The 22690-nt window shown below is 51.2% G+C and overlaps 1 protein-coding gene across 1 annotated transcript in view; it reads left to right on the top strand.

Moving 5' to 3' along the window:
• Nucleotides 1–22690, top strand: part of LOC119964246 (probable voltage-dependent R-type calcium channel subunit alpha-1E) — a 1062240-nt gene that overhangs the window by 986681 nt on the left and 52869 nt on the right. The window contains exon 37 of the mRNA XM_038793526.1: nucleotides 20738–20843. Coding sequence (XP_038649454.1) covers nucleotides 20738–20843 — 106 coding nt within the window. The remainder of the gene's footprint in view (nucleotides 1–20737; nucleotides 20844–22690) is intronic.

Below are 22690 nucleotides of genomic sequence, written 5' to 3'. Positions count from 1 at the left end.
ATTTTTGGACAGCCATTTGCCTTGATGCTAGTGCCTTGCTTCAGCTGTTGGGACCACTGGGCCGTGCCTGCACTGAGTGTACCCTCATCCTGGACACCAGCCTGCGCCCCTGGATGCTGCTGTTTGAGGGCAGTCCACACCCACTCTCACACCCACTCACACACCCACTTTCACACCCACTCACACACCCACTCTCACACCCACTCACACACACTCTCACACCCACTCACACACACACTTACACACTGACTCTCTCACACACACCCACTCTTACACCCACTCACACACTGACTCTCTCACACACACCCACTCTCACACCCACTCACACACTGACTCTCTCACACACACCCACTCTCACACCCACTCACACACCCACTCTCACACCCACTCACACACCCACTCTCACACACACTCTCACACTGACTCTCTCACACACACCCACTCTCACACCCACTCACACACTGACTCTCTCACACACACACACTCTCACACCCACTCACACACTGACTCTCTCACACACACACACTCTCACACCCACTCACACACTGACTCTCTCACACACACACACTCTCACACCCACTCACACACCCACTCTCACACCCACTCTCACACACACCCACTCTCACACACACACATACTCACACCCACTCTCACACACACACATACTCACACACGCTCTCACTTACACTTGCACATGCACTGTCACTCAACAGCCACTCATGCACACCCTCAATCAAATATGCACACTTTAACTGACACACCCACGCACTCCCACTCACACGCGCACACACTCATGCCCACTGACACCCACTACACACATTCACACACACTGTCATACTTACACACAGTCTCACACTCTCACACACACACTCAAGTACACTCTCACATTTTCACTCAGGCATGCACACACTCAACATCCATTCTCTCGAACTCACAAACACTCACACACACACAAACTCCCACACACATACTCGCTACACCCACTCAAACATACTTTCACTCACACACACACTCGCACTCACTCACATTTACACACTCTCACACACACCCACACACTCGAGCACACACAGTTACACACCCTCACTCACACATTCACACTGGCACACACTCACATTCTCATTTAGAACATAAGAACTAGGAGCAGGAGTAAGCCATCTGTCCCTTCGATGAGATCATGGCTGATCTTTTGTGGACTCAGCTCCACTTTCCGGCCCGAACACCATAATCCTTAATCCCTTTATTCTTCAAAAAACTATCTATCTTTATCTTAAAAACATTTAATGAAGGAGCCTCAACTGCTTCACTGGGCAGGGAATTCCATAGATTCACAACCCTTTGTGTGAAGAAGTTCCTCCTAAACTCAGTCCTAAATCTACTTCCCCTTAGTTTGAAGCTATGTCCCCTAGTTCTGCTTTCACCCGCCAGTGGAAACAACCTCCCAGCATCTGTCTTATCTATTTACTTCATAATTTTATATGTTTCTATAAGATCCCCCCCGCATCCTTCTAAACTCCAATAAGTACAGTCCCAGTCTACTCAACCTCTCCTCGTAATCCAACCCCTTCATCTCTGGGATTAACCTAGTGAATCTCCTCTGCACACCTTCTAGCGCCAGTACGTCCTTTCTCAGGTAAGGAGACCAAAACTGAACACAATACTCCAGGTGTGGCCTCACTAACACCTTATACAATTGCAGCATAACCTCTCCCTAGTCTTAAACTCCATCCCTCTTAGTAATGAAGGACAAAACTCAATTTGCCTTCTTAATCACCTGTTGCACCTGAAAACCAACTTTTTGCGACTCATGCACTAGCACACCCAGGTCTGTCTGCACAGCAGCATGTTTTAATATTTTATCATTTAAAGAATAATCATTTTTACTGTTATTCCTACCAAAATGGATAACCTCACATTTGTCAACATTGTATTCCATCTGCCAGACCCGAGCTCATTCACTTAACCTATCCAAATCCCTCTGCAGACTTCCGGTATCCTCTGCACTTTTTGCTTTACCACTCATCTTAGTGTCGTCTGCAAACTTGGACACATTGCCCTTGGTCCCCAACTCCAAATCATCTATGTAAATTGTGAACAATTGTGGGCATAACACTGATCCCTGAAGGACACCACTAGCTACTGATTGATTTCCTCTCGCATTCACTCTCAAGCACACACGCAGACGCACATTCACTCACACACAGGCAGGCATTACTACTCATACTCACACATGCTTGCACTCATATTCACTCACAGACACACGCTCGCACTCACACGCACTCACTCAGTCACTTGCATACACTCATACAGACTCTCACACTCACTCATATCTATACACACTCTCACGCCCACACGCTCAAGCACACAGTCACACACTCTCACTCACTCACACTCACATTTACTCTCTCATTAACTCGAGCACCCTCGCACTACCACACACTCACTCACTCACCGGCATTACTACTCACACACACACTCACACATTCTTGCACTCATGCATACAAACTCACTCACACACACACACGCTCACACTGACATGCATTCATACACTCTCACTCGCACACTCACTCGCAGACACACACTTGCATGCAGTCACACACTCTCACTCACACACTTGTACTCTCACTCACAGGCTCACTCACACACTCCTACACACTTGCATTACTCATGCACACACTTGCACACACACACTCATTCACTCACACACACTTGCACTCTCACTCACACGCTCACTCACACGTTCACTCAATCACACAAGCACTTGCACACACTCATTCACACACAGACTCGCTCACTCACACACTTGCACTCTCACTCACACACACTCTCACTTATACACTCTCACTCATATGCACTCCAGTCACACACACTCTCAAACTCACTCATAAACACACTCACATGCGCTCACACACTCTCACTCACTCGCACACATTTGCAATCCTACTCATATTTGTTCATGTAATTTTCTTCACATTTACACTCATACATACACAAGCTGTCTTACACACAAACCACCCCACGCTTACAAACACATGACACCCTTATATAGAGTCTGTATGGGCATGAAACATTCTCAGGGGCGTCACAGAACTATTATAAAGCAAAACTGGATATTAGGACCAAATTCTTTGGCAGAGATGTAGGATTTAGGGATTGTCTTAACAAAGGCAGAATCACAGAGTGTAGAGAGTGCATTCCAAGGTTTTGGCCATCAATGGAGCAGTGATTTCAAATTGGAGATGCTGATGGAGGCCACAATGAGATCACTAAAGTCATCTTTATTGTCACAAGTAGGTTTACAATAACACTGCAATGAAGTCACTATGAAAAGCCCCTCGTTGCCACATACCGGCGCCTGTTCGGGTCACAGAGACAGAATTTAGAATATCCAAATACACCTAACAAGCACGTCTTTTGGAACTTGTGGGAGGAAACCGGAGCGCCTGGAGGGAACCCACACACACACAGGGAGAACATGCAGACTCCGCACAGACAGTGACCCAAGCCGGGAATCGAACCTGGGACCCTGGAGCTGTGAAGCAACAGTGCTACCCACTGTGCTACCGTGCTGCCCAGTGTAGATAGCTCAGGGAGTTGTTGGGCCGAAAGATATTACAGAGACAGAGGGAAGCAAGGACAAGGAGGGACTGGATAACAAAGATGTGGGGCAAGATTCTCCATTTCTGAGACTAAGTGTGACGCCAACTTAAAATTTGTGGACTTTCATGAGAGAAAAACTGGAAGGGCATTTACATAGATTTACATAGAATTTACAGTGCAGAAGGAGGCCATTCGGCCCATCGAGTCTGCACCAGCTCTTGGAAAGAGCACCCTAGCCAAGCCCACAACCCCACCCTATCCCCATAACCCAGTAACCCCACCCAACACTAAGGGCAATTTTGGACACTAAGGGCAATTTATCATGTCCAATCCACCTAACCTGCACACCTTTGGACACACCTGTAACCCTAGCCCCCCCGCCCCCACGGAGAGTGGCAGAACCCTCACCCTGTACCACATGCTGGTACCCATACCGGCTGCCATGGCTAGGTGACCTGGTCACTGAGGCCATCACCTACCCACCCCCTGGGCTTCATGCGTCGGATTGTCCAACATTTTATGTGTCCCCCCCCCACACCAGGTGAAGGCCGCGCACAACCGCCGGAGCGGGAGAAGACAGGAAGGGGACCGGCGGACCTGCAGCCCTTCAGTATGGCAGAGCAGAGGGGCCTGGACATGGTTGGCGGCCCGGAGGAAACGGAGGTTGCCAAGGTAGAGCTCGGCCACGGGCAAGGAAGTGAGACCCTGCTTAGTTGTGGTTGTCAGTGACGTGTGTCAATCCCTCCCAATACCACCGTCACCCCTATGCCCACCCCCAGCACCGCTGGCCGCGGTCTAATCATGCATCTTGTGTTGTGCCTTGCAGGACCTTCTGGAGATGAGGCGGGTCCATCTGGGGTCCCCCGCCCCTAGCCAGTGCCATAGCCGGAGCCCCAACCCCCGGTGAGCCGACCTGCCCAGACACCAGCCCTGCGCCCGAGACTCAGGACATCCCAGAGGTCGGGTTGGAGGATGACAGTGACTTTCCGTCACAGTTGTCTCCAACACCTCCACCATCCCAGAGACACTCACCTTGATCGGCCATGTTAATAATAATAATCTTTATTGTCACAAGTGGCTTACATCAACAATGCAATGAAATTACTGTGAAGATCCCCTGGTAGCCACATTCCGGCGCCTGTTCGGGTACACAGAGATAGAATTCAGAATGTCCAAAATACCCAACAGCACATCTTTCGGGACTTGTGGGAGGAAACCGGAGCACCCGACAGAAACCAATGTAGACACAGGCAGTGACCCAAGCCGGGAATCGAACCTGGGACCCTGTGCCTGTGAAGCAACAGTGCTAACCACTGTGCTACTGTGCCATTAGTGATGAGGTACCTGGGACACTCTGGCGCGCACCAAACAGTTGACTCAGTATAGCAGGGGGAGGTAGGGACTCCCGAGGGGGCGGACGGACAGAGGGAAGGCCGACCCAAGGACTGCCGTCCAGACAGGTCTTGTGCTTCTGGAATAGATGGTCCCATTGATTGTGGAGATGCAGTCACAGAGCCAGGGACAACATGAGGGGTTGTCAACGAGCATCCAGTACCTGCAGTTGGAGGAGTCCAACCGCGTGCAGGAGCAGGAGGTGATGTCAACCATGTGTGCCATCCAGGCCAACAGCATACGGGTGGCGTCCGCGGTGATGGCATTGGGGGCAACGATTTTAGCAATGGATCAGAATGCCCAAGTCTGGAGCATTCTGTGCAGGAGCTAGCCGAGGCCCAGGACAGGGTTGTGGCCTCACAGGTGACCATGTCCTGGGGTCACCTGGAAATTACAGGGGTGCTCCTGAGTGTGGCCCAATCACAGCAGACCATGGCTGAGAATGTCGGCGGCATTGCTCAGCCGCTGGTCGATGTGGCGCAGACACAGAGGGAGGGTGGTTCAGTCCCAGAGGAAGAAGGCACAGTCACTGACTGATGTGACACAAACCCAGAAGATGGTGGCATAGTCACGGCATAATGTGGCACAGTCCCAGACGGAGATGCTCCACTCCCAGTGCTCCATGGCCGCGAGCATACAGACCTTGGTCAAGACCAGAGAGGGCCTCCAGGACTGGCAGCGCCAAGTGTCGGGGGAGCCTCAGTGGGTAGCTCTACTTGCACCCCCGTCCCATGGAGTATTCCGGGGGCCATTGGGCACCCCGAGGGAGGAGGAGGTGATGGGGTCCGTGCCCATGACTTCCACAGGGGAGGTGTCGGAACACCGCAACACCTCATGCCACCTGCCCCTTTCCTTTCCCTGGTGCATTTGGTGGGCAGTGGGCAGAACAGGGCAGAACCGTGCCACCTGGAACATCCAAGCAGCAGCCAGGCCAATCCAGGCTCGGTCACCCCAACGGGGACCCATGTCGCAGGGCGGGAACTACAGCAGGCTGTCTCTATTCCTGCTGTACCATCTTCGGATCCACCTAGATGTAGCATGAGGGTCTGTAAGGCCAGGAAAGAAGACACCAGTTAAGTTGGCACGAGGCAGGGCATAGTTTCATTATAGGGGCCAGGACATAAACCTGTATATATTTGTTCACAATAAACACCTGTTACCACTCACATTCTGCCTCAGTGCAGTGTCTGATGTGTGTGAGAGGTGGGCTGGTCTGGGCTGGCTGGGGGGGAGGGGAGGGGAAGGGGAAATGGGTGGATGTTGGGGTGGGTGGCAAGTGCTCCTCCTCCTTCTCACCCCCACCCCCACAACCATCCCTACCACCGCCACCTCAGGGATCTGATAGTGTGATTCCATCCGTGTGATGGAGTGGCCAGCTCGCATGCAGGGATCACCCAGGTGGACGGTGGAATGTGTTACCATGGGCAGGAGTCAGACGTTGTTGTATGATGCAGAGGACCAGAGCTCATTGATGAGTGGGTTGTCATCATCCTCCATCTCATGGACCAGATCCGGTGTTACTGCCAACCCAGGGTCCCCACCCACAGTGCAGTAGGTGTGTATCACAGAGGGGATTGCAGGAGTGGTTGACCGGGGGAGCGCAAGTGAGGGAGTGTGGGGTTGGGATCTGGTGTCAATGCCCGATCACGCCCCTGTTCGCTGTGTGGGCGTTGTTGTCTCCGCATCGGTCTGTGGCCTCTGTATAGGGGTCAGCAGGCACGACTGGAGCGGATAACCCCTGTCATCCAGGAGCCAGTCCCTCAGCTCGTTGGGGGGGGGGGGGGGGGGGGGGGGGGGGGGGGCGCTTCTTGAACATGTCAAGAATCATTGAGTATGCCAGGATGAAAGTGTCGCCCGCAGTGCCCGGGTATCAGGTGCGAAGGTGAATGATACGCGGCTGATGTCACATATCAGCTGCACGTTCATTCAACCAAACCCTTTTGGTTGGTGTAGAGCCATCTGTCATCTGCTGATGCTCGGATGGGGACATGCATCCCGTCGATCACCCCGTGGAACTGGGAATCCCGCTGCCCGGGCATCCTGGTGGGCTTGGTCCACATTGAAATAGATGTAGTGATCAGCATGGTCATATAGGGCCTCCGTGACGGCGCGGATGCACCTGTGCACCAAGGTCTGTGAGATAACAGACAAGACTCCACTCGGCGCCTGGAAGGACCCCGTTGCGTAAAGATTCAGGGCGTCCGTCATCTTGATGGCCACTGGGAGAGGGTGTTCTCCCCATACCCCTGCGGTGCCAGGTGTGCCATCATCCGGCAGACATGTTGCACTGTGTCCCTGCTCAGCCGGAGTCTTCGACGGCATGCCTGGTCCGGCAGGCCCTCGAATGACAGGCGGTGCCGGTGCACACAAGGCTTCATGCAGCACCTCCTTGGCACCACCTCTTCAGCCTTTTGGGTAGCTGGCACTCCGACCTGGGCGGCTGCCACCTGCCCCTCTGCTGCATGTTCTGCTGCTGCATGCTCTGCTGTTGCAGCTTCCTCCTACTCCTTGAGCAGTACCCGCTCATACAGCTGCAGGGCATCCCCAAGGGCTGCGGCAATCAGCAGTGAGGCCACCATTGTTGGTTATATTCCAATATCCATTGTCTGCATGGGGTGAAAGGTCGACATGTTAGAGTGGTGCATACTCCGTGTCCAACCATTTCCACCGGGCTACATGGTGGCACCGATTGGCATTGTGGGCTCTACCCCGCGCTCCTGGCACCATGGGGCCTGCTGTCCCTGATGCCTGTCCCTGATGTCAGGGGTACCTTTGGCTGGCACTGCCCTCGCCAGGGGCTACTGTGGGTGTTGCCCTTGGCGGGCCACCAGTGGGTGGTGGGTGCAGGGGGGTGTGACACCCATGCGGCCTGTGTCACTCTGCAGAACCAGGGGCCAAGGTAGGTGGTCAGTGGCAGCAGGATGGCCGCTATCGGAGTGCCGGAGAATCGGCAAATCCGACGGAGAATCCGACCATTTTGGCGTCGGAACCGATTCTCCGCCCAATTGCCTTTCCCGATTTCAGCGGCAACGAATGGAGAATCCCACCCAATTTTTACAATCAAGGCATTGCTTGACCAGACACCAGTGTAGGTCAGTGAGCACAGGATTGATGGTGAGTTAGCTGTGCAGCAGAATGTTGGATGAGCTCACATTGATAGAAAGTAGAATGTTGGAGGCCAGCCCAGGTGTGTGTTGGAATAGCCGAGTCAAGAAGTAACAAAGACATTGACACGCCACACACACAAACTCACAAACATATGCACACACTTACATATGCACACACACTCACTTTAACATGCCACTTTTGAACGCAGCACCCTGCCTATAGTTTCCAGGCCTGGGGTTCTAGCCCAATGCATCATTGACAACTCCAGCAGGCTAGGAAGATGTTACATACAGATTTGCAGGGCGCAGTTGAAAATTCAAAATGGTCGGAGCCAATGTCAGACAGTTCAACATTTGGATGGGGCTAAGATATTAAATTGGAGGCGCAGATTTGTGTAAAGAGAAAAGGAAGTGAGAGAAACTGTTTCTTTACTGAGGGCTAAATGCATAACCCAGATGCATGGAGTGCATGTCTCCCTCCCTCGCTCCCTCCCTCTGACCCATGCTTGCTCTGCTAGGCACTGCTCACATGGTGGGAAGTTAATCAGTACCTCCTCATCCCATGGAACTTCACTGAATCCAATCACTTTTAACCCACCGCATTTATGGAACAGCCGAACTTCGCACCAAGAAAATGAATGACGAGTTGATGATAATTGGCATGAAACAAAAAAGGTGGCAGCAGATGAGGAGAATTGTTGGAACATGGCGAGTTGGTATGACGCTGCCTAAAACGGTGGTGGAAGCAGATTTATCAGTCACTCTCATAAGAGAGGATATTCTTGAAAAATAAATAAATAAAAATCAGGCAAATGGGGAACGAGCAGGGGAGTGGATAGCTCTTTCAAAGAGCCAATACAGACATGATGGACTGAACGGCCTTTTTCTGTGCTCTATGATTCTATGAAGAAGGAGTGTTCTGCTGATTGAGATAGATGTGATTAACTATTTCCTGTTCTGTTTCTCCTGGACATGTTTATCATCCCTTCCCTCCATGCAAAGCGGCCGAATACATTACACTGACATGTATCAAATGCTGACCCTCATGTCTCCACCGCTGGGTCTGGGGAAGAAATGTCCTTCGAAAGTTGCCTACAAGGTAGAAAAACAAAACTCAAACTGTGTCTGGATGAGACTGAAAGTGCTTGTGTTCTGGGTTAGGTACGATTCTTAATCAAATAGGCAAGGTTAAAAAGGATTCCATTAGCGATCATATTTCGCTATAGTTCCAGTCACAGAACTGCCAAGGAATTCTCCTCATTTCACCCACTTTCTTTCTGTCAAATTCATGTTTCTCAGAGTGAGGGATTTTAGTGTTGGGAATAGAACACTGCGCTTTCAGCACTACAATTAGGCAAAAATATCATAGTGAATGTGTGTGGGGGACAGTGTCGAGGGAGCTTTACTCTGTATCTAATCCCATGCTGTGCCTGCCCTGGGAGTGTTTGATGGGGTCAGTGTAGAGGGAGCTTTACTCTGTATCTAATCCCATGCTGTGCCTGTCCTGGGAGTGTTTGATGGGGACAGTGTAGAGGGAGCTTTACTCTGTATCTAACCCCGTGCTGTACCTGTCCTGGGAGTGTTTGATGGGGTCAGTGTAGAGGGAGCTTTACTCTGTATCTAATCCCATGCTGTGCCTGCCCTGGGAGTGTTTGATGGGGACAGTGTAGAGGGAGCTTTACTCTGTACCTAACCCCGTGCTGTACCTGTCCTGGGAGTGTGATGGAGACAGTGTAGAGGGAGCTTTACTCTGTATCTAATCCCATGCTGTGCCTGCCCTGGGAGTGTTTGATGGGGACAGTGTGGAGGGAGCTTTACTCTGTATCTAACCCTGTGCTGTGCCTGCCCTGGGAGTGTTTGATGGGGACAGTGTAGAGGGAGCTTTACTCTGTATCTAACCCCGTGCTGTGCCTGCCCTGCGAGTGTTTGATGGGGATAGTGTAAAGGGAGCTTTACTCTGTATCTAACCCGGTGTTGTACCTGTCCTGAGAGTATTTGATGGGGCCAATGTAGAGGGAGCTTTACTCTGTATCTAATCCTGTGTTGTACCTGTCTTGGAAGTGTTTGATGGGACAGTGTAAAGGGAGATTTATTCTGGCTGAAATTCTCCATTTGACTGTATTCTCCGCCACTCGCCGCCAGTCGGGGGTCCCCGATGCGGCGGAGAATCTAAAAATCAGGATCGACGCCAATCTGAACTTGATGCTCCAAGGCTCACACCCACACACCAGTGGAAGGATGTCGTCAATGAATGCAAATGGATCTCAATGACCCATTCGCATCCATTTAGCGGGATTGGCACTCTGGTCCAATGGGCTTGCAATCACGTGGGTGGGGTTACTACAAGTACCGCCTGATGTGGTCGTATTCACAGTGTGCCTTAATGGAGTTGCCCCAAAGTCCATCTGAGGACCACCCTCCACCCCCCGCCACCCCACAATGCATTATCTGCCCACCCCTCCTCTATCAGACAGCCCCCCCCAAGCCCCCACACCCCGAGACCCCCAAACTAGGACAACCAAACCAAGAGACCCCCTTAATAGGCTACCCCCTTCCAGGGACCCCCTTAATCAGGATACCCCCCCCCAAAGGAACCCCCAAAGTAAAGAACCCCCGAACTAGAGGCACCCCCAAAGAGAATTCTGACTAGAGGGGAATCTCACAGAGACCCGCTGATGAGAGGGACCTCCACAGAGACCTCCTGTCTAAAGGCAACCCCACAGAGACTCATTGACTAGAGGGGCCCCCAGAGAGAACATCTAACTAGAAGATCCCCCACAGAGATCCCCTAACTAGAGGAACCCTACAGAGAGCCCTAACTAGTGGGACCCTCACTGAGGCCTCCTAACTAGAGGAAACCCTCCAGAGGGACACTCAAAGCACCCCTCTCCCACAGGTTCCCCCTGACTAAAGGGATTCCCCCCCCCCCCCCAGAAAATTGACTCCTTTGGAAGCTCCACTTGTCCATTCTTGGAAGGAGAATAGCTGTGACCTGTGTTTAAACCCGTCAGATCAATTAGCTGCAAACCATTCATTCATTTCAAGTAGTGGGCTGTGATTGACAGCTTCCACAAAACAGCTGCAGCCTTGATTCATTCATCTCCCTTCATGGATGAGTGACTACTGCTAAACCCCAATGTTTACAAACATCGACCACATTAAAGAGAGATAAGTGCATTGCAATCACATGCTTAAGTGATTGGAATCCACTTCCAGGTAAGTATTACAGCTGTTAGTCTTTTCACTGCCCCACTCTGGACTTCTCTCTGGCTTCCAGATAGTGGTATCTTTTCTGGGAGTCCCGTCAGTCAGGAGTTCCCTGTAAGGGGTCCCTCTAGTTCGGTGATCTCTGTGGGGGTTGCTCTAGTTGGGATTCCTTCAGCTAGAGGGTCCAGAGGCGGTCTCCTTATTAAGGGGTTGCCAGGATGGGGTCTCCCGATTAAGGGGGTCCCTGGAGGGGGTCTCCTTAGTTGAGGAGTCCCGGGGGGTGCATCAGGTCACCTCCATACTTGGGAGAAGGGTGGGGCACCCAGGCCATCCTGGGAGTGGGGGGCTGCTTTACAGTACGGGGGTTGCTTTGCAGTGCGGGGCTTGGTCAGCCGCGGAACTTTGCTATCAGGCTGCCCACTTAAAATGGCATTGGCAAGAGTTACGATTGCTTCCCAATTTGCACTCCCATGGGGAGCATTAATTGGAAACATTTTCCTCTGGTAGGAGAACAAAGAGCGGGATTCTCTGTAGCCCGCGCCGAAATCATGTTCGGCAATCAGGCGGAGAATGGACTCCAATGCCGAAATCAGAGCCGACACCGGTTGGCGCCAGTCAGCCATGCTCCGCCCTCTCCAAAATGACATAATCGTGACATCGGTGCGTCATCAGCCACTCTACCCGCAATGTTCCCGATGGTGCAGGTCACGTGTGGTCCGAGCCTGCGTACCGGCTGCAGACTGTGTCCAGTGCTGCCACACTCGGCTGGGGGGACATCTGCTAGGGCTGGGGGGACTAGTGGGGGGTGGCCAGGGGGTAGGCTGTGGGATTGCGGTTTGTGGGTTAGGTTACACACACAGCCGTCGGCATGTTGTACGGTGCGACCGGTCCATGTCGTCAGCCGTGCACATGCGTGGCTTGGGATCCAGCCATTCTCCGGCCATTTTCGGCACGGGCAGCGGGAGTTTCAGTCGGCACTGGTGCTAGCCCCTCACTGCTACCGGAATCGGTGAGGGGTCGGCCAAATTTCCTGTCGTGAAAGTCGACACATTCTATGCTGGTGTCAGCACCTAGCCTCCAGAATGGAGTGTCCAGCACATAGTCTCCCAAATGGAATATCTCACCAATAGTGTTGACGCTGGGACAGAATTGGGACAGTTTCCCATTCCTATTGGGGATGCCAGTCCTGGAATTATTCAGGACATGCTATTGGGCCAGCACCTTGCCCAGCTGCCAGCATTGGATTTACTGGGACCAGAATTGGGACTGAAGAGCACGACAAGCTGGAGCTACTTATAAGTACTCCAAACCCCACACACTCTTATTCCAGTCGGGAAGATGGCTCCAAGTAGAGTTGCCCCTCGGTTTACAGATTGTGAGCTGACAGGATGCTGGGTGTGGTAGATGAGAGGTGGGACACCCTCTTCACAGAGTGGGCAGAAGGCTACTGCCCATGGATGTGAATGGAGCCTGGACGGAGGTGGCAGAGATGCGAGTGCTTTGGTTCTCATTAGGCAGACAAGTCTGCGGTGCAAGAAGAAGATGAACAACCTCCTTAGGTCAGCCCGGGTGAGTGACCACCTTTGTGCCCCTGGCATCACATCCGTCACCATCCCTCAGAGGCCAACCAGAAACCACCCGCCTGCATTCCCCTGACATCCCACCCTTCACAAAGCCCCAACACCTGTACTGGCCCCTTTGCCCAAGTTCCTTGCGCACAAGGCAACCAGCTACCAACACATCCCCTCCCCCCGTATAAACCTCGTCCAAGTATCTCAAAATGCCCATGATCTGTCACCACCCCACGCCCCCAAGAGTAGACTGCCTATAACATCCGGGAGTGGGAGAAGACTGGAGGGGGAGAGCCAGACCTAAGGATCCTAACCGTCACTGAGCAGAGGGTGATTAACCTGGCCGGGGTGGGAGAGAGGGCTATCTCCCAGGCAGTGGTCAGCATGGGTCAACTAAGTGAGCCGCTAATGCATAGTGATATCCCTATAGCACATGAGTCACCCTCTTCCCCCACATCTCCCCAACCCAGGATCTCACCATGTGTTTTGTCTTCAAGGATCACTATCTGATGTACACGGCTTGTCTGGCCTACCCCGATCCCAGCCACAATCCCAGAATACCTGGAGGACCGGTTCGGGACAATACGGCCTCTTGTTACTGCTCTCACCTGCACCCTCCACCATCCCAAAGACTATCACTTCGGTGGGGCATTTTAGCGAAGAGACACCTGGACACTTTCTGATGCGCAGGTCACACATGCTGTGGCACATCAGGTGGAGGTAGGGACTCCCGAAAAGCTGCCCGTTCCCTGAAATTAGTTGTAGCCCAGACAGGTTTTGCGCTTCTGAAAAAATTATCCCATCACTGGTGGAGATGCAGACACAGAGCCAGGGTCTACAGGAGCGGGTGCCCGCAACCTTGCAGTGCCTGCAAGCGCAGTCGGAGGATTCCAACTCCTTCAGGTGAAGGAGGTGGTGTTGACAAAGTGTGGTACCAACACTGAACGGGTGGTGTCCGCGGTGGAAGCCTTGGGTGAGAAAGTGACAGCCATGGGTCAAGACACCAAAGGCTTGGGGCACGCAGTGCAGTCGATGACTGAGGCTCAGGACTTGGGAGCCCAGTCACAGGCAGCAATGTAGCGGGCCCACGTGGACATTGCTATGGCGCTCCAGAGTGTGGCCCAGTCACAAAGAAACATGACTGAGGGCATCAAGAGCATTGGCCCGACATTGGCTAGCCTGGGCTAGTCACAGAGGGACAGGACCGAGGTGCTGAGGGGCATGACTGAGGTGCAGAGGGACATGTCGCATTTGCTGAGGGACATTTCCCAGTCTCTGTGCTCCATGGCTGTGGCGATTGGGATCCATGTTGAGACAAGACAATGCTTCCAGGACTGGCAGCGCCAGGTGATGGTGCTGCCTCGGTAGTTCACTCTGGCCTCACCTCTGTCCCAGGGAGCAGCCGTGGGGCCAGCGAGCACCCCTTAGGAGGGGAAGAGATGGTGCTGGTGCCTCCTGCAGGGTAGATGCTGGAACATTTCAGTGCTTCTGAATCCCCCCCCCCCCCCCCACCCCACCCGACCATCTCTCACTGGCGCATGGCAGCGGGCACAACAGGGTGGCACCTCGTCACCCACGACACCTGGAGGTCAAGTAGGCCCATCAAAGGCAGCTTAGGTCACAGGGCGAGAAGCGCAGCAGGCCGCCTCCACATCTGATGTGCTGTCTGGGGTCACACCAAGAAGAAGCAGTAGTTGTTAAGAAAGTTAGACACCAGTTAAGGTGGCACAGGTACAGCACATAGGTTAGAGGTAGGGGTCAGGGCACAACAATTGTATATAGTCCTGATTAACACCTTTTCACCAACATTCTGACCTCCCTCAATCCTCTGTCTGAAGGGCCCAGGGCTGGGTGTAGAGGGTGTGCTAGGTGGAGGGGTGTGGGAGGTTAGTTGTGGATTGTGGGTGTTGGAGGATGGCATGGAGCAACACCCCCAGGACACTGGGATCACCCTGAAAGGTAGCAGGGAACAGGTCCAGAAGTGTGTGGGTACCAGGTAGGACAGCTTACCAGTGAGTGACCCATCACTGCTCATCATCCCCATTCCAACAAGTTAGGGCGACCGTCATCTTCACGGCAAACAGCAGCACGTGTCCTCCTCCATACCCCCGTAGTCCCAGTTGCGCCATAATATGGCACAGATGGTCTCCCTGCTCAGCCAATGTCTTTGGCGGCACGTCTGCTCCAGCAAGACCTCAAAGGACAGGCGCTGACAGCGTAAATGTGGCCTGATGTGGCACCTCCTCCTGTTGGATGGTCGGCTCCCCAGCCTCACCGGCTGGTCCCTGCTCTTCTGGGGCAGGCTCTTGTTATGCAGGGCCCTCCACAAGCAGCACCAGTGCCTGCAGCCTCAATGCTTCGCCGAGGGCAGCGGCAGCCAGGTACAATGCAACCATTCTGGGCTGTTCTCCAAAATTCCTTCTCTTCGGTGGTGTGGGGGGGGGGGGGGGGGGGGGGGGGGCGCACGTGAGGGGGGGAAGGGAAACGATGTTAGCAAGATGGGTATCACTTTGCCCATCATATTTCAACAGGCTGTCATATCACTCAGCCCGGGTGAGTGACCACCTCTGTGCCCCTGGCATCACATCCGTCACCATCCCTCAGAGGCCAACCAGAAACCACCCGCCTGCATTCCCCTGACATCCCACCCTTCACAAAGCCCCAACACCTGTCCATCATATTTCAACAGGTGACCTTGAGTTGGACCTCAGCTCCACCCTGCTCCTCCATGCTTCAGGGTTTGTGAATGGACAGTTCTGATAATTGGTGAAAGGGCATGGACATCTGCTGGGAGCGTGGCTGGAGTGTGACATGGGTCCAGGGTCTGACACACAGGTTGTGACAACCTATCCAAGGGGAGGATGGATGGCAGCAGATTGGCGGTGGATAGGTAGGACCTGGAGACAACTGGTGGCCCTGTGGAATGGGCTCGTTGTTGGTCTAACAGGGCAGTGTGCCAGTGGGCTGCCAAAGACCACGATGCATGTGTCCCTTTTTTGGGGTAAGGACTGCTATTCCTCTGCCCTGGGGCTGTAATTCTGATGAGTTCACTAAGGAGTGGCAGTACCTGGTGGGCCACTGATTGAACTTGGCCACGTCCATCCTGTTGATGGGTTATCTGGGTTGAGAGTCTCCAGAGGGATGGCTTGTGTGGGCTCCCAAATGACCTGGGGCTCTTTGAACATTTACAGGACACAGTAAGCAGTCGGCAGAGTGAGTAGTCAGGGGCCTGTAACCTGTACCAAATGGTTGCCGGTAAAGCAACTACCGCAACAATGCGATCCGTGTCTGGCCACCCGGATCCTGAGGGGAACACTCCGAATCCACGGGTCCGTCAACAAGTTGCTCACCGCTTCCCCCCCCCCCCCCCCCCCCCCCCCCCCGCCAATCCCGGCCCTTACAGGCAGCCCCCAGCAAGTGCTACATTTTTTACCCCTCTATAACTATTTTAAAAACTTCTCTTACCTCCTCTCTCTCCCTCAGAACTGTGAACTGCGCCTGCGTAACTCCTGCCTAAGATGGGCAGAGAATCGCGGAGGTCTGGAGCATACTGCATCCAGTAATGATATTTAAACGCATGTGCAAATGGCAGTTTTGCTTGCCGATGCCGGCACGGGATGTGGATTGCATTGTCGTCCCCAGCAGGGTCCCGGAGCATGGCATTTGGTTCGGCACCAGGCACAGACCTCGATTTTCGGCAACCGCCGAATTCTCTGCCCGATCGCAGAAACGTTCCTGCCATTGAGGGGCGGAGAATTTAGTCCCCGGTATCTAACCCCGTGTTGACCTGCCCTCGGAGTGTTTGACGGGGACAGTGTAGAGGGAGCTTTACTTTGTATCTAACCCCTGCTGTATCTTCCTGGGAGTGTTTGATGGGCACAGTGTAGAGGGAGCTTTACTCTGTATCTAACCCCGTACTGTACCTGTCCTGGGAGTGTTTGATGGCAATAGTGTAGAGGGAGCTTTACTCTGTACCTGACCCTGTGCTGAATGCAAAGTCCTCTATTCCACAGCATTAACATTCCTCGCCTGAAATATCCAAAAAAAATCGAATACATGTAAGTCCTGCAACCACTTGGAGCTGCCCCAGGCCATTTCATTTATTGTAACCTGATGCATGAGTATGAAGACTTGTGGCCACCTCTTCTCCTCCATGTCTTGCAAGAACATATCTGCTTTGTTTGAAATCTGCGCGGGTGGTGCATGGTTTAATCACTCATTTAATCCCTGATCTCCCACCCTGACACTCATTGTCACACTGTGCTAGAAACACATAGTAATTGTTAGAGCACTCCCTTGCCAATCAATGCTGCAAAGGCGGATGGTGTTCTCACGCATTGCAGGGCATTGTTTGGTCATGTCTGTCCTATGAATATATTATGTTGATTTAGTTGTTTACAGATTTTAGTTCTGCCAGAACTGAAAGATCAAGACGTGGGACATGTACAGGTAATCCCAAACTTCATGATTTGATTGATCCATTTTTATCAGTATCGACGGATCCTACATTTTCCGATTGTGCCTCATCTGAGGTCAGAGGAAACACTGCTTATCGCAAAACTGAAAAATTCACTCAACCCCACTTGAGGCTGCTCCGGGTCAAGGCGTCACACATTGAGTGAATCCAGGCAAGGAGATGGTAGGGACAGTGCAGAGGCAGCTTTACTCTCTATCGACCCTGCGCTGTACCTGTCCTGGGAATGTTTAATGGGCACAGGGTAGAGGGAGCTTTACTCTGCATCTAACCCCGTGATGTACCTGTCCAGGGAGTATTTAATGGGGACAGTGTCAAAATAGCTTTACTCTGCATCTAACCCCATGCTGTACGCGTCCTGGGAGTGTTTGATGGGGACAGTGCAGAAGGAGCTTTGTCTTACCAATATTAGATCTGCTCACAAAGTGTTTGGAGGCAGTGTAGAGAGAATTTTAATCTAGTCCTTTATATTAAATAAGATATCTACATTTTAGAGATGTGCCCAAAAGAACATAAGAAATAGGTACAAGAGGCAACCATTCAGCCCTCGAACCTACTCCACCATTCTGTATGATCGTAGCTGATCTTCAGCCTCAAGACTCATTTCCCACCGCTCCGCATGTCCCTTGAATCCTGCAACCAAAAACCTGTCTATCCCAGCCTTAAATATATTCAACGAAAAAAAATCCACAACTAATTGTGTCTGAAAATTCCAGACATTCACAACCCTAAGGGTGGCACAGTGGCGCAATGGTCAGCACTGCTGCCTCACAGTGCCAAGGACCTGGGTTTGATCCCAGCTCCAGGTCACTGTCCATGTGGAGTTTGCATATTCTCCCCATGACTGCGTGGGTCGCACCCCCTCACCCCAAAGATGTGCCGGGTAGGTGGATTGGCCACACAGAACTGTCCCTTAATTGGATGTTTTTTTTAAAAGAGATTCACAACCCTCTGAGTGATGAAATTTCTCCTTGTCTCAGTCCTAAATGATCATCCTCTTATCCTAAGTTTGTGCCCCATGTTCTCGATTCCCCAGACCTCTCAGTAGCAACCCTATCAAGTTTCTTCACAATTTTTTACGTTTCTACAAGATCACCATTCATTTTTCGAAACTCCACAGACTATCGACCCAGTTTACTCAGCCCTGGGACCAATCCAGTGAACCTTTGCTGTATTGCTTCCGATACAAGTAGCTCCTTCCTTCGATAAGGAGACCAAAACTACATACAATATTCCAGATGTGGTCTCACCAAAACCCTCTATAACTGCAGCAAGATGTTTTCATTCTTGTATTCTACCTTTCTTGCAATAACGGCTAACTTGTCATTTGCCTTCCTAATTCTTTGCTGTTTCTGCATGCTAACTATCTGTCTTCCTTGTGCAAGTACACCCAACACACATCAACATTCTTGCAATCAAAGTAATATATTGGTATCAAAGATATTAATATCTTCATATATTAATACGTTCATATCAAAGTAATACCTTATACTTGCCCACATTACTCCATCTTTCTTTACTGTCTTATTTGATAGTAAAGCAGCAGCCATACATCAGTGATTGGAATGATGGCATGAGCAATCTGGTGGATAGAATAACATTATGAGGGGCATGGATAGAGTGGATGGGCCTGTTCCTGTGCTGTTTTGTTCTTTGTACTGCCTCGTTGCCCACTCACATCACATATCAATCTCTTTTCAAAAGTCTGTGTCCTTAAAACTTTCATTTCCACTTAGCTTTGTATCATCAGCAAATTTAGATACATTACTCTCTATCTCTTTGCCTAAGTCATTCATATAGATTATAAATAGTTGAGGCCCCAGCACTGATCTTGCAGCACTTCATTAGCCACAGCCTGGCACCTTCAAAATGCCACTTTTATTACCTACTCATTGCTTCCTGTCCATTAACCAGTCCTCTATGTTCGTATGTCACCTCCAAATCTCTTCCTAACAGCACTATGGGTGTACCTTCACCATAGGGACCGCAGCGGTTCAAGAAGGCAGCTTACCACCACCTTCTCAAGGGCAATTAGGGATGGGTAATAAATGCTGGCCTAGCCAGCAGGACCTGCATCTCATAAATGAATAAAAAGGTATGTTAACCTTTTGTATGACAGTTTATCAAATGTCTTTTGGAAATCTGGGTTTCATTGGCTCCCCTTTATCACCCTTCTAGTTACATCGTCAAAAGATTCTCATAAATTTGGCAAACAGGGTTTACCTTTCATAAAACTGTATTGGCTCTGCCTGATCATACTATGATTTTCTCAGTACGTTGTTACATATTTCTGAATAATGGCTGCCAGAATGTTCCTGATGGCTGATGTCAGGCTCAGCCTGTAGCTCTTCCCCCTCCTTTCTTGAATAACAGGCATTACATTTGCTATTTTCCAATGCAGCATTCTAGCTTCATCTTCAACAGAGGCGAGTGGGGTGGGGGTGGGGGCTGCTCAGGATGACCAATTCTGGTCCAGTCCACTTTGCAGGCTGGAGGTGTGTCCATTTTCTTTTTGGTTTGAACGCAGCGCAATAGGATGTCGTCTGACAAAAATGGATCATCTGTCACTTTGGGTGGAGAGATATTGAGTTGCATGTCACTCAGCAGCTTCTTCTGGTTAAGAAGACAGTGAGCCTAGCGTGAGTTGTCCTTATGGAAGTGCTGTATTGAAAGCTGACATTCACTGCGGAGATGAGTGTTCACTTCCAAATTACACAAATTATTGAGTAAGTCATCACGAGAGGGGAGAGTGGCCTCGTTTAAGGTATCACTGCAAAATGTGGGTGATGTCGCCTGTTGCTGTTTGTTTAGTACACTCATGGGTTGCCAACTCTCCTGCATTTCCCTGGAGTCCATAGGAATTAAAGATTGTCCTCCCAGACATAGCGAGCAAACAGAAAAGCAAATAATTGGAGCATTAAATGAACACATTTGCTTTAGTTAAGAAAATATTGCAGATGGCTTGGCTGTCAGTCAAGAATCATTCAATCAGGAAATGAAGAATTTGATAACTTTCCAATCAGCATATGAAGGCGGGGCAATACAGAGATGGACAGGCTGAGCAGCCAATGACAGTAGTTTTGAGGGCAGGCAATTGGAGGTTATTTGCCAAAACTGCCAGAAATTTGTCCAACCAGAGTTGGCCACCTTAGCGGGTACCTTAAACAACTTGCTTTCTGTCCTCAGCGAGAGGAAGATCCAGCGAATGGAGGAACCTGGGAAGGAGGTTGAGGTGCAGGGGTTGGGGAATACGGTGGTGGCAATATTAAATTACAGCACACACAAACCATCACCATCACTGGAGCTCAAGAGTGTAACTAAGATTCCAGTTCTCCTATCTCTGGACAGGTAGTTGAACTGCTTGTGACTAGTTGTCCTCTCCTTTATAGAGGCTGGTGCTGATGAATATGCCAGTGAGTGAAGAGAAGACTGTCCACTTCACTTCTACCCTTATGGGCCTTATCAGGACTGCACTTCACATCAAGCTTGCAAAAGGTAAGAGGAATGTTCAGTATTGATACCATACCAAATCACACCTTTAATGTGGTAAAACATACCAGGGTGTTTCACGGGAGGGGTTATCATACAAAATGTGACGCTGAGCCAGATACCAGGGCAGGTGACCGAAAGCTCGAGCAAAGAGGTAGGTTACAGTTAACATCTTAAAGGAGATAGAGACAGAGATTTAGGGATGGAATTCCAGAGTTTAGGGCCCAGGCAGCTGAAGGCATGGTTGCCACTTGTGGTGGAGCAAATCGAATTCGGAAGATGCTCAAGGGGCCAGAAGTTTGTTCGGCTGGAGATTTTGGAGATTGGAAAGGACCTGAAAACTAGGACGATTATTTTGTAGTCAGGATGGTATTTAAAATCAAGGCTAGGCCTGACCATGAGCTGATGTAGGTCAGCGAGCACAGCAATGGGTGTCATAGAATTACAGAATTTACAATGAAGGGTGCCATTCGGCCCATCGTGTCTGCACCAGCTCTTGGAAAGAGCACCCTACTTAAGACCACACCTCCGCCCTATCCCATAACCCAGCAATCCCACCTAACCCAAGGGCAATTTAGCATAGCCAATCCACCTAACGTGCACTTATTCGGACTGTGGGAGGAACCGCAGCACTGGAGGAAACCCACTCAGACACAGGTGACCAGAGCTTGGTGTGAATTAAGACACGAGTAGCAGAGTTTTGGATAACCTTAACTTAATGGAGAGTCAGGTTTGATTGTTATTGCAATAGTCACGTTTGGAGGGGAGAAAGGCATAGGTGGGGCACTCAACAGCAGATGAACTGAAGACGGGCATAACTAGGTGGCGTTACAGAGGTTGACTTATTTGACCTTAATTTGAACCAGTTTAATGACCACAGTCTTGTAGTGGTAATATCCTGGACAATCCAGAGACATAAGCGATGCAAGTTCAGATCCCAAAGTGCAAAATTTGATTTCAGTTTGAAAAATCACCAAATTAAAAATAATGGGCTGGATTCCCTATTTCAGCGGCTAGGTGGCGGCTGAAACGGAGAATTTGCGGGCATTTTATGACTCAGAAATCAGCGCCAAACCGTCACCGATTCCGGCTCCCGTGCCGAAAACAGCCGGAGAATGGCCGGGTTTCTGGCCGCATATGCGCACAGCGATGACCTGTCGTGCCTTACAACATCATGCCGGCCATGCACGGACCCGGTCTGCCATACACGACCCCACAGGACGCCCAGGCCATCCCCTGGCCAACTCCCCACCAGTCGTCCCCCACTCCCCCTGCCAGCTGCACGGATCCCGGCCGACTGTGGTGGCACTGGACAGTCCTCAGCCGCCACGCCAGGTTCCCGACCACTCGTCAACCACGCGGTCGGGAACCTGGCCCTTCGGGGGCAGGAATCGCGGGAGGGCCTGCCAATGATGTCCAAGCCATTGCAACGGCGCGCGTCTCACGACGTGATGATGCCATTTCGGAGGGGGCGGAGGCTTGAAAACCAGCATCAAAACAGCGCCGACCCCGATGTGGGCGTCAGAATGGATTCTCCACCCGATCGCCAATTACGATATCGGCGTCGTGCAACGGAGAATCCTGCCCAACTATTTTTACACTGGCCAAAATTCCAGTAACAAAATAAGAGACCAAATGAACTTTACAACACTAAACAAATTTTAAATGCTACTAAAGTTGTGTGGAATATCCTGAGGTCATGAATTTTATTCAGCTGATATGTGAACTGGTAATTTGATGTAAAGGTTCCCACAGCCTAAGGTTGACATCCCTCAACCTTCTAACAATACCCCAAGTGGAGTGGATTTAGGTGCCTGTCTTCAAGACAGTACCACACTGACTACTTAGGTGTG

Source organism: Scyliorhinus canicula, chromosome 4 (assembly GCF_902713615.1).
Source record: "Scyliorhinus canicula chromosome 4, sScyCan1.1, whole genome shotgun sequence".
In the NCBI taxonomy this organism is placed as follows: domain Eukaryota; kingdom Metazoa; phylum Chordata; class Chondrichthyes; order Carcharhiniformes; family Scyliorhinidae; genus Scyliorhinus; species Scyliorhinus canicula.
The sequence above is the reverse complement of the archived record's forward strand: the minus strand, read 5'-3'. Positions and strand labels throughout refer to the sequence as shown.